The 12,956-nt window shown below is 43.1% G+C and overlaps 1 protein-coding gene across 2 annotated transcripts in view; it reads right to left on the bottom strand.

Annotated features, from left to right (window-relative positions):
* The window catches only part of arb2a (ARB2 cotranscriptional regulator A), a 176,937-nt gene that overhangs the window by 152,565 nt on the left and 11,416 nt on the right, over positions 1-12,956 (bottom strand). For both annotated transcript variants that reach the window (XM_030061156.1, XM_030061155.1), the window contains exons 5-6: positions 3,347-3,412; positions 1,424-1,615 (exon numbers count right to left, since the gene is read on the bottom strand). In XM_030061156.1, coding sequence (XP_029917016.1) covers positions 1,424-1,615; positions 3,347-3,412 — 258 coding nt within the window. The remainder of the gene's footprint in view (positions 1-1,423; positions 1,616-3,346; positions 3,413-12,956) is intronic.

Here is a 12,956-nt window from a genome sequence, read left to right as displayed (position 1 = left end):
ACAGCGAGCCAATGAAATTACACAGGTAGCCATGGCCAGGTTGACAAATGAGCAGAGAGATGGGGATGAAAATAACAAGACAGGGAGAGCCGTCTCCTGCTTGCTTACACACAGGTTCATACACTTGTGAGTGTGATCATACAGCAGGGAAAGGAAAACCGAAAAGGAAAACTAATCTGTATTTTACATTACACTATCTCTACCTATCTCTGTCTAATTTCCTATGCATGAATACACAGACACGAAAACACACACATGCGCACAGGAAACAGGCACCATATGAGTACGTGAGGCTTTACTTGTACAGTAATGACACTGCTGAGGAATATGCTTCATTTCAGTAACTAGGCAATATGTGTCAGTGCTGGACTGAATACTACGGCTGGACAATATGGACAAAATCAAATATTGTGATATTTCTGACCAAATGCCTCGATACTGATATTGCAATGATACTGTAGGGATGACTACTGATGCTTTCATAAGATATTTACACACAAGATATTTTTCATAAACTATCATTAGTAATGTGGATATGATGACCAAGCAGCTAGAGGAAGAAAATAACAAAACTAGCTGGAAAGCTAGAACAACATTCAGAAAATCGCATCCCTTTACTGTGATACAGGCTTTAAAACAAGGAAAAGACAACACTTATGCTACATCATAATATCATACATCATATTATGATGTCTAAAATCCCAAACAATATCTATTCACATATTAATATAATATCAATATAGCAATCATTGTGTACTTATGTAAGGTGGAAGGACAGTAAAGTTGAACTGAATTGAATTAATGCAGTAGATTCAGAGTCTGGCCCACAGCTGTGACTGCACGCAGAGAGAACAGATCACCCAATCACACTCAAACAAACACATCCACACACAAACACATCTACACACACAAATAAAACTGTATCACAGCACACTGCTCCACACTGTGCCATAATAACTCCCACAGCCCAACCAATTCAGGCAAACCCTTGAAAATACACTGCAGCATGTGTGTTAAACATGGGACGTCAATGGCCAATCAGGCTGACCGCTGTGGTAGTGAAGACTAGGGCCAGTGACCACATGATGAATGCTCCACGCCTCCTCGACTCAAATGACTCAGTAGCCCACAAAACCCTAGTGCAGCTTGTGCACCCGGCGGGACGTCCAAAGAGGCAGAAATCTCAAGAATTCAAAAATAGCTATGCTACAAATTTCCACTTCTAACCTACTGCATGTGGTGTCTCCAGTGCACACCGCAAATTTCCTACCTCCTAGTGACGCTACCTAGCAGGACAACACAAAGCACAAGAAAAGAAAAAGAGGAGAACATACTGACACCAAAAGCCTTGGGTCAAAGTGAATAAAAAAAATTGTTTTACACCCATAAAGAGCTTAAAACCTCTTCCTGAGGTGTCCCTTACCTCCATGGCTCTGGTGATATAGGGGATCTGTGTCCCTGAGTCCAGGTCCTGGTTGATGATGAGTCTGCGGGCCCACTGTCCAGCCCGCACCACCCCACTGCCCTGGATGAGCACCAGCAGCTTGGACGGGTTAGACAGGGCATCTGAGCTCAGGTAGATAAAACTTGTGGGCTCGTCTTCTGAAGCATCCACCTGCACACACACACAGGTGAAAACACGTTACCATGTGTCACTACCATGTATTACCATTGAAGGAAAACAAAAAAAAAAAAAATGCAATCAAGAGAAAAAAATACTAATTAATTCTGACATGTTTTAAATGGAGTTTCACAAGCACTAAAGCCTTTTAACTCATTCAACAAGTAAAGGGTCATGCACAGTTCTTATTCAAATAAATGAAGTCTTCATACCGGTATTTCATGTTTCATCAGATCATCAATTTTGCAACAGCATAAGATGACGAAAAAATTATTTGATAATTAGGGCTCTGATTTCATTTATTTGTATTGCTTCAAACAATAACTCGATGGTGATTATGCAAACTGACAGGCAGGTGAGATGAATAAAACATGAACCGTGTTGGCTGAGGATTTTATACTGTACCACTTGCATCAAACAGAGAAAGTTAGGTCAAAACTTAGTTTATTTTTTTCAAAAGTACATGGCTTTAGGGTGCAGCTGGCCCACTGCTGGCTTTATAATTAAAAAAAGGAAGAAAACTTTATTAGCATCACAACATTAACCATATTAAACAGCCTTTGCATGATTAAGAGTTGGGGAGAAAGAAGAAGAGAAAGAAACTGAAAGAAAGAGTAAGTGAGTCTGTGTTTATGTGTGTGTGTGCGTGCGTGCTTGCTCCCATCTACATCCCATGTGTCTTTTGCATCCCTCCCAAATATGCCTGGAAGAATCTCTAAGGAGACACACACTGTCCATAAAAGCCATGGGTGGCAGCTGCAAGAACTTAATCCAAGCAGACAAAGAGAACCGAGTGGGGGAGAAAATCTTACCCTTTCTTCTCCTGCGCTCTCTCATTCCCTCTCTCTATACTTGGCTGTGGTTAATCTGCTTAAAATCTGCGGTCACAAGTTCAACGGCACGCAGGTGGACGGACCCACCGCTAACACACAAACACACACTCACACTCATACACACAGACAGGCGGGCGGGTAGTAGAAAAGCAGAACAGAGCAATTTTCCAGAGGAATAATGAGATAAATAGGCCAGGCAGATAAACCAGTAAAAGTGTATGGGGGCTAATGAAAGGCACTGAGTCCCTGGCTAGGTGATTTATGGACACTGTTAGTGCCGGGGCTAACTCTCCTACGCTCCTAAACACCGCCACTGCCTAACATCCCCTATAAACGCAGCCTGAAAAATGATCACAACTTTTAAAAAACAGAGAAAGAGATGGGGGTGTGGAGCGGTGCGAAAAGAGACAAACATGTTTCCAACAACAAATAAAAGGGATCAAGCGTGCGCTCTGAGCCTGGATGAGCCGGGCATAGAATAACTCCATGACAGCGGAGGAAAAAGTCCCCTTCAGCGCAACTGAATGCAAAACAGATTAAGCATCAGCTAGCTGCGCCTCTGTGCCTTTGAAATGACACGTCACAATACAGTTAATTTGTTGAGGAGACACTTCAGCACAAAAGACGTGGGCTTGGGGGAGGGGAGGTAAGAGAAAAGAGAGAGGGAGTGAGAGAAAGAGAAAGAGAAAGAGAGACTGATAGAGAAATGAGGAGAGCTGATTCCTCCCAATCCACTTTTGGGTATTTTTTTTTTTTTAAACAGGACACTCAATATCATAATCACACTCTGAAGCCTGAGCATTTTACGTCAATTTTCATATTTAATACTCCCTTTAATCTTCAAGGGCATAAATCAAAGAGGAAAATGCCTCTTTTCACTCCGGGTACTTACTGGCAGGATTTCTTTAGTCATGTTGCACTTTTTCTCCAACAGCTCATAAACATACTGAGTGATGATCTGGAGGGAGAGAGAAAAAAAAAAGACACAGAACGCACACACAGAGAAACACACACGTTACATTGATAATGTCGTCTAACTCAGGGAATAGTTTTGTATTGCTGTCAGTACAAATCCATCCAAAGAAATCCATCTAAACTCAGTGTGTATGTGTGAACAAGTAATGGAAACCATTGTCATGTTTGCACACAGAACAGAAAATACTATACAGAACAGTCATTTGCCCTCTGGTATCAGTTGTGAGTGTGTGTGTGTGTGTGTGTGTGTGTGTATGTGTGTACACACATGCAAGTTTGTGCACATGAGCTAATTGAAAGAGTCTGGATTGCATTGTGTGCAGTGTGTGTGAATCACAGTGCAGTGAGAGTATTGAGGTTGTAAGTGCCAGCAGAGGAAATCTCCTGTACAAGCGAAGGGCTGATGTAAGTTATGTTTATCCCCGCAGCCACAGCACTAAAGAACCTTGTATACCGAGTCATTCCAACCCCAGGCCAACCCTTTCATGGTTCAGTGACATCAACAACTTTCTTTTCCTTTTTCTTTATTTTTTTTTCCATCCCCTCTCTTCTTTTTCCTTTGTCCCACTCAGCTGAGAGCACAGGGGAAAAAACACTTTGAGGAAGAGATTCTGATTTTTGTTAAGTGGTGATAGTGAGACAGAGAGAAAGGCAGAGAGACAGAGGAGTAAATAGGGATGACAGATGATGGGGCGACACGACTGCCGCGAGCTGCAGAGTGGTCAGTGTTGGTGCTATTAGTGCTGTGATGTGGTTTACCCAACACGCGCCCCTGCAGAGTGTGTGTTCTGTACATGTCACGGCAACACGGTGTCGAGCTGTGGAACCACAGAGACAGCTGAACAACACGCTGTGTCCGGCTCCACTGAACCCTCATTTTGGTGAGCCGTTGTAGCATCTGCCTCACTATATCAGGAAACCAGGGGCCAGTGGTGGCGCCGCAGAGACAAAGCGTGTCCAAGCCCCGATCACGCTGTCCTGTCAGGGACCAAACAGCTGACCCTAAACACAAACACACACTCACCACAGGAATCGAACAGGCACTCTCAACGAGGCTCACAACCAAGAGTAGCACGATGACGCGTATCAAAGTCATCACGCGTTGGATAGAATAATCTGTGGCTCCATCCACATTAACATCTTGGGGCTCGGCAACCAGTTGTTGGCCAGAGTTGCACGTATTCTGTGTCACACACTTGCTAGTTTGAAAGAGTAGCATGGCTTGCTCCTCTATTTTTTATTATATCACAGTGCATCCACTACTGGTTATCAAGTCCCGCCCTGTCAATACACGTACAGTCAGGTTCATTTGATTTGATTAGATGGTTAGATGGATTTTTTTCCCCAACATTCACTCACTGGGATCAGCATCAATTTTTTTGTAATTTGGCTTTTCCTTCCGTCTTTCCCTCTGTACTGATTCATCTATTAAATTTCAACATAACGTCATTGTGTACTCATTCTCCAGTAGCTGTTTTTGGCAGTAAATATGTCATTATAAAAGCCCGACAGAACCCCAATGTGGGCAAGGAAAGTAAGGGACAATCTTGCTCCGTGCACAGTAGCTGGAACAGATTTGCCATGCTGTGGCACCACCACAATGATGCTGAATCATCGAAAAGGAAAAAAAAAAAAAAAAGTATCCAGCTATTCCAACAAGTGAGGAAGGTGAACTTAGCCAAACTCGCATGACAACATTTGTGCGAGCTCCTTGGAGTTGTGACAGAGACTTGAACAGAGAGCGAGAGAGAAAGTCTGCCCTCATTACTAAAAATATGCAACAGATCAGTACCACAGAGAGCAGGGAGTGATGTAAGTGATTCTTGGACATTGTCCGCTTAGCCTTTCTAACTGTTGGCATGCACTAAATAGTCTAATATTTGTTCAGACCATGGGCCAGCATGAGAAAGTAATCTTATATTTCCATCAATTATACTACACTTTTTGCATAGCATGGATTCTGGAGGATATTTTTGCTTAATTAAACTTGAAGTAAGGCAGTAAAGAAGTTCAATGGTTGACAGTGTTGCCACACAAAGTTTGATACCAGCCTCTTTCTGTTTGGAGTTAACAAACAGAGAGAGGCTGTGGCCATGTGTGTTTCCTCTGGGTGCCCGTCCAAAGACAAGGACGTCAGGTGGATTGGAGGATTTGTGCTCCATACTACGTGCTCATGGTCTTGAGTAAATAAAGCGAAGTAAAGGAAAGGAAAGCAAAAAAGCAAAAATGCCGCACAGATGAGATGATATGAATAGGAATAAATAAACTTTAATACTCTATACTACATTTGTCAGACTTGCACTGGCAACCTGTCCTGGATGCTCTCCTGCCTTTTGCCCAATACATACTGGTACAGACTCCAGCTTGCTGCCACTCTGAAAAGTAAGTGGGTAGAGAAAACAAATGCCTGAATGAATGAAACAGGACGCATACTCTTCATCATCATACCTGTTTACTACAACAAAATGCCAATGCTTCACTTAAAAGAAGAAGGGCTTCAGAATAATGCCTTAAAGTCAAATGTGAATTCTCATAATAATCACAATAATGCCATGCTCTTTAATGCCGAAAAGAAAGTCAATACTAACTTGATTCGCGGCTTTAAAAAAAAAAAAAGCATTATCAAAAAATAACATAATAAGGTATGAGACGCGTATTAGCCTTACGTGAGCCAATCACAAGCCAGCAGACAGAGCTAATAAGATGACGGATTTTACCGTTTGACCCTGTGAACAGGGCAAAAAGCTAAGGGAGCTCAGATATGCCCCCGAACCCCCACCCCCGCCCTCTCGCCCCCCAACTTCCAACAGCTAATTCACTAAAATGTCAGCCGGTCTGATGAAGACTAAAATGATTCCCGGCCTCTGTATGCTAGTGTTTAATGACATCAATGAGCCTCACAGGAAATTTCATTTGCACTACGTTATTTGTTCAGTGCCTCAGGTGGCTTGAGAACCATCTGATATAGTAAAAAGAGAGAGAGGGATGAGGGAGGAGGGGGACGGAAAGGGGGAGGAAAGAATGCCCGGGCCTCACTGTGTAAATGTGTTTCGACTGTGATAATGGATATTGTGGACCATAAATAAGAATCTAATATCCAAGCTAGCATGCCGGGCTATGTGGTCATCTGTATGCTTTACTTCATACTGTACAAAGCAGCCAGATGCACTCGCCAATGAGAGGCCTTTATTCAAGCTGTCGGACCCATCCGGCTGTTCTGAATAAAGTTCAACCAACATGGATTTTTATTTATTTATTTATTTATTTATTTATTTAAAGTGGAAGCTGTCAACAGCCAATATTTTTCACCAAGGATCAATATCTTTAAATATGAAAATTACAATGCAAAACATAACAAAGAAAAATATAGCTGAAGTAAATATTTGAATAAACCAATAGAACAAAGAGAATATTTCAAATGCAAAATAAAAAGATGAAAGAGATCCTGTCAAAAATATTAAAAAGATTTTAAACAAGGAGGTAGAAAAGAACCTCTTTGATATCGGAGAGGGAAGTCACAGGTACATCAATATATGATATTCAAATAAATATATATATGATATTCAAATAACGATGTATCAGTAAACTGATACATCGGCCTAACCCTAGTTCTAAGATCACATCAATCCTAATTCCAGTGACGGTCCAAAAAGAAAACTCTTCTTTAGGGGAAATGGGATGGGCTCCGAGGCGAAGAACAACACTCACTTTCAGAATTACATACCCCGACTCCCACACACACAAACACACCCACCAAAGTGCCAACCTCCTTCTGTGTGGGCCTCTGTGGACTGTGTCTCAGCAGCTGATCAGTACAATAGGAAAAGCCTCTTTGTCACCTAATTACCAATGTGTTATTAGTGCTTTAATAAAACGCCTGCAGGAAGCAACGCTAAGTGCCTGCATTGTCAGGATTGGAGGATAGGAGAGGCATGAGGAGTGGATTTGCCGAATAATATTAAGACACACAAAGAGGAAGACAGGGAGGGGGTGAGAGATTGCGAGAGAGAGAGAGGGAAAGAGAGAGGGAGAGAAAAGAGAGAGAGAGAGATTCAAATCAGTAGGTGAATAAATAATAACATTTTTAGAATATGTTTATCGTTTTTTCTTACAAAGGCAACATCATTCAGGCCAGCAAACTAACTCTGTGAGACAGTTTACAAGACAACTGGAGCGCTTACTGTGAACACACCAAGCTGATCATGCATTGCCAGCAAGAGTTAATGATTAAGTTTGTTTCTTTTCATCCAAGGCCGTGAAAACTCGGCCATAAAACTCGGATACCAATCACTTACAACCGTATACAACACAGCCACACTGGGCGCTTTTGTGCCATTTCTAACCTGTGACAACACGGCCTTCATGGTGTCAATTCAGGATAAATGAATTCTCACAAGTGGAAGAAACTCTGATTTCTCCTCCACAGAGAATATAACAGAAAAACGAGTTGACACAGTGAACACCATGTTGTGATGAATGCTAAATAAAACCTGTTGGAGTGCACCATTGGCAACCTTTTTTTGAATAAACTTCAAGACACATATGACTGAACTGTGAGTTTTCCCATTATGTTATGTGCCACTGAAAGCAAGTGCCCTGTTGGACTGTGCTGTAGGCTAGCAAGAAGCTGCAGCAGCGTGGTAAGTTTCTTATCACGCTAGCGGTGAGGTTGTGCCATTTACAGTTATAAATGATGGGTATCAGCATTTTAATGTGGGCTGGGCTGAAAAAATACTGAGCCCATCCTTTAAAAGACAGAATAAAAGTGAAGGGCAAAAGAAGTGGAGCTTGCAGGGTTTACTAGGACAACCGGATGCTGATTTATCTGTGGACAACAGTGAGCTTACGACATGACTGCGAGCGTGATCCTGGGAGGGTTTGAACTAGACTCACTGCAGCTGCGGTCACCTCTGTCTGCGGTTTGTTTGTGTAGAGGAAGCGCTGTGGTGATGAAGCAAGAAAAGGGGGGATCAGAGAGGAAGGAAGGGACTTAGAGGAGGGCTCAGCGGGAGGAAAGAGGGAAGACAAGAGGGGAGAGACGGAGAAGTAAATCCCCAGGAGAAAGAGACTCGTGCCAGCTCCCACTGCGGTGAACAGCTGAGAGGACAGGGAGCCATGGAGGAATGGAGAGGCGACTGTGGTCTGTTGTCTTCATCAGAGGCCTTTAACTGGGTGGGCCGGTGATATCAACCCCTCGCTAACCTCAGGTCATCCCCATAACAATCCCCTCATCACTCACACACACACATACAGACACCAGGCCAAGGTTTTAATGAAGACCATTGTGGCTGCAAGTCGATATGTTTTTAAAATCCCCTCTACACAGTGAGAAGGACCTCCCACATTGTGTGTGCGTGTGTGTCACATGTGTGTGTGTGTGTGTGTGTGTTTGTGTGTCTGATTACAGCAGTCATGCCTGGTTTGGCTGACCGCACCTGAGGCGATAAGGAGATGATCTTTCGCGGACACGCACAAACAAGAGCGATGAAGGAGAGGAGCAGCAGAGGACGCGGCGCAGAGGAAGGAAGGAGGAAGTGAGGAAGAGGAAGAGGACAGAGTAAGGTGAGTCAGGGTAAAATGAGGGAAAAGGAGCAGAGGAGGAAAAAAAGGATGAGGGATCAGAGAGAGGTGAGATGGAGGCAGGGAGGGTGCAGGCTGAGATGTACAAGGGCAAGGGGAAAATTGAGGTAATTACGGGAAGGAGGAGATAGCAATGATCTGAAACCAGCGCTCGCAGAAGATGAGAATCATGACCCAGTGCTTATCTGGGTCCCTATAAGTTTCATCAAGATAGATTTAATACTTTTTCATGCCCATTTAATGTCAGAGTGAAATATAAGACCAATTTCTTAATTGAAATCAACATGAGGGAAAAAAAAAAAAAACAACTATGGAATCTGGGCTCATTTCTCACTGAATACACAGCTCCCCAAGAAACATTTTTAACACCTTGGGAACAAATTTGAAGACTTCAAATGTCATATTTAACTGTTTTCACACCTCCCAAGACTATTCAGTTCAGTTTAAATAGCATCATTTAGGGGGCACCCGGGTAGTTCACCAAGTAAGAGCGCGTATCATTTGTTAAGGCTGAGCCCTGATCGCAGCGTCCTGGGGTTAAATCCGACCTCAGGCCATTTGCTGCATGTCTTCCCCTCTCTCTCTACCCTGCCTTTCCTGTCTCTCTACTGTGACTATCATAAATCAGAAATGCCAAAAAAAAAAAAAAAAAAAAATCTTTAAAAAACGGCATCATTTAAAGTTGCAATGATTGAAATGCTGAACATGAGGACTATTTAAACCTAACTGACACAAAACATGGAATAACCACATATTTTATCAGAGTAGGACTGATGATGCGAACCATTTAGACTTCATCAAATTAAATATGTCTTCCATGTTTTTTTGCCAGTGGAGTCTAAAAGATCCTCATTTAAATTAACCCTCACAAATTTTGATTATTGCAGCTTTAACGGATTATAACAACTTGAAGACCCTGCAGACACCCTGGTTGATCTTTTTAACTAGTTTGAGGTGTAAGACTTGCATGTTCACATACTCAAGACACATACTGTTTACACACATAAAAACAAATGCATGCCTACATACATATATGCACACACGCGTGCGCATGCGTGCACACACACACACACCTCTTGTCTCTGTGGTCCAGGGCCCTCTCCAAAAGCCACTTAGCCATAGAAGCCAGAGAACGAGTGAAGGCATCAAAGCTGTTTATATAATGAAACTGAAAGAGCCACGGCACACCGTATCACTGGCTGCACCGAGGAAAGCATCCCCTCTTCTCCAGAGACTGGAGGAGAGGAAGAAAAGAAAGACAGGAAAGAAGAAAATCCCCCCTCCAAACAATGCCGCACAACAGCAGCGGCAACAGGAAAGCATAAAGAGAGAGAGAGAGAATGAGAAAATGAGAGAGAGAGCATGAGGCAATAGAAAAGGTTGTTTATTTTAAGTCAGCCTCATGTACCAACAGAAAGTGGTATTAAAATAGGGCCTATTGTTGTGAATTTGTGATCTGTCAGTCCGCGCAGGAAACAAAGAGAGAGAGAGAGAGAGGGAGAGAGAGAGAGAGAGATAGATAGAGAGAGAGAGAGAGAGACTAGTGTAATTCCCATGAGGTCTCCGTCGTTCTTCTGTCTGGGGAAAGAAGGTTCTCCAGGGGAGGGGTGTGTTCAGAGATAGACACACACACACACACATACTCACACACGCTAAGGGAAAGAGAGAGTGGGAGGGAGAAAGTTCTGAGACAGAGACTGACAGGCAGACAGTTTTCAGTCACTGTCGATCTCTCTCTCTCTCTCTCTCTCTCCTCCCTCTCTGCGCTATTCATCCTAATGGTATCGTAATGACCTCCTCAGGTGTTAACTGAGAAGCTGGCAGAGGGGTAATTCACCAATAAAGTACTGTATGCCACTGTGGGTGCCGGCGGTAGCAACAGATGCCAGAGCAATAACTACCAGCCCACCCAAACCCCCTCCCCCCCAAAAAACTCCCTTTTCTCTTTCATCAACTCTAATCCACCTCAACCACTCCCTCAAACCATTCTCTCTGACTGTGTGCCTGGTTCTTCCATTCAGCAGCGGCGAAGTGTTTAAGTGTTTTGGGAATGGAGGAGTGATGGCAGTCAGTGAATCAGGGCGGACAGCTGTCATTTATAGTTCCTCTTTAGAGAAATCCCATTAGCTCCCAAACAGAATCGCCTAAGATGGGTATGGGGGACGTCGGGGAGCTCCCGGTGCTTTAAGTACAGCATGGCTTCTTGTCTCCAGTGCTGACACCACGGGCCTGATATTAAAGTCCATGACTTTCTATAACTAATAAGCTGTTATCACTGACTTAAAATCCCACTACCTTCAGGGACTTGAACTCAGTGTAAACAAGTAAACCAGAAACGCCTGAAAAACCTAAAACAGTCCCAGGTAATTATCACCATGGGTGTCAACAGGTCACCCAATAATTTGAAACCTGCATAGGTGCAATGATATAGGAGATGCTCTACACTTTAGGTAGGCAATCGTAACCTCAATGGAACTTTAACGCATGCAAATAAATAAATACGATTACCAACAAATCACTCCATCTTGTGTTCATAGTATAACTGATGTGGAACCGCCAGTGCAGAACATCGGGAAAAAAAAAAAAACACTGCCTTTCCCACAGATGTGGGGTGGGGGGGTGTGTTTGTATGTTTGGTTTTTCATTTTGTTAGTTCCTAGTTTGGGTATGTATGAAAAAAACATCATTCTTTACATCAAGTGGAAATTATGCTATAGGATATTCATGTGAAGACACTGATTTGTAAAGTAGCATGCTAAATTCCCTAATTCCCCCAAGGAATCTCCCCTGCTCCCTCTGCATTTCCCTGCTTAGGATACACCCCAGAAAAATCCATGATTTTGTGATCAATGAGTAGCCTGCACATCTTTCCACTGGGTGCACCATGCACTGTGACAATGACTTTACATGCAAACATGAAAAAAAAAAGGTGATAAAAAAAAAAAAGGTGAACACTCCCCCACACTCATGCAACCCCCACCCCTTTACAGCAAGGTGAGTATGTAGGCTTGGCTACAGAGCCCCCCAGAGCTGAGGGAGGTTCAATGCTCTGCTCAAGGGCACTCCAGGAGAGTGTCTGCTGGTGGGTGCTTGAACGTTGGTCATCAGGCACATGGATGGTCTCTCTAACAAGGAAGATGCCACACTGTCATCCATAACACAGAAAAAGGAGACAGAGAAACAGACAGAGACAACAGAGATAGTAGAGAAAGAGAGCAAGAGACAGAGAGAGAGAGAGAGAGAGAGAGAGAGAGAGAGAGAGAGAGAGCAGAATAGAGAGAGAGAGAGAGCTTTCTAATTCAGCCATCTGGCTAGCTTTACTTCATTATAATATTCTGAATGTGATGTGTGTGTGTGTGTGTGTGTGTGCCTGCCTGCCTGCCATTCCACAGATGCAGGCAGAGCAGAGAAGAATCCTCATTTATTAACAGCTTAATAGAGCTCCATCTGGGCCATACCCTATGCTTGTCTTCTATCAGAGAGATTCACCACCGAATCACAGGAATTAGACTACAACTGACACCGACACAGGCTGAGGTGACCCCGCTGCACGATGTGACACCGTGCAGATAGCCTGCACTGTATTACAGCTGTAATGTAGCTGTGACAGTCAGAGCCAAGGATGGAAAATGTCACACCACAAGCTACACTGCCACATGGCGAAGCTTTTTCAGTCTGGGTTAGTGCAGCCAGCGAGGACAGACCAGAGTATAATAGACCGCAAGAAAAAATACATTCTAGCAGTACAACATAGAGTAAAGTACCAGCTAAAATTTATTGTTAATGGACAAAACATGAAAATAATAAGGAAAGAGATCCACTAGGCCGGTGGTGAAAATATATAAAACAAATTTAAAAAATAAATAAATTTCCAATTTAAAAGAGGCAAACATAGCTACCAAGCTTCTTAAGAACATTAAGAAGGGTTTCATGCCATAGTTTTTGTT

The sequence above is a fragment of the Myripristis murdjan genome, chromosome 9 (genome assembly GCF_902150065.1).
Source record: "Myripristis murdjan chromosome 9, fMyrMur1.1, whole genome shotgun sequence".
NCBI lineage: Eukaryota > Metazoa > Chordata > Actinopteri > Holocentriformes > Holocentridae > Myripristis > Myripristis murdjan.
The sequence above is the reverse complement of the archived record's forward strand: the minus strand, read 5'-3'. Positions and strand labels throughout refer to the sequence as shown.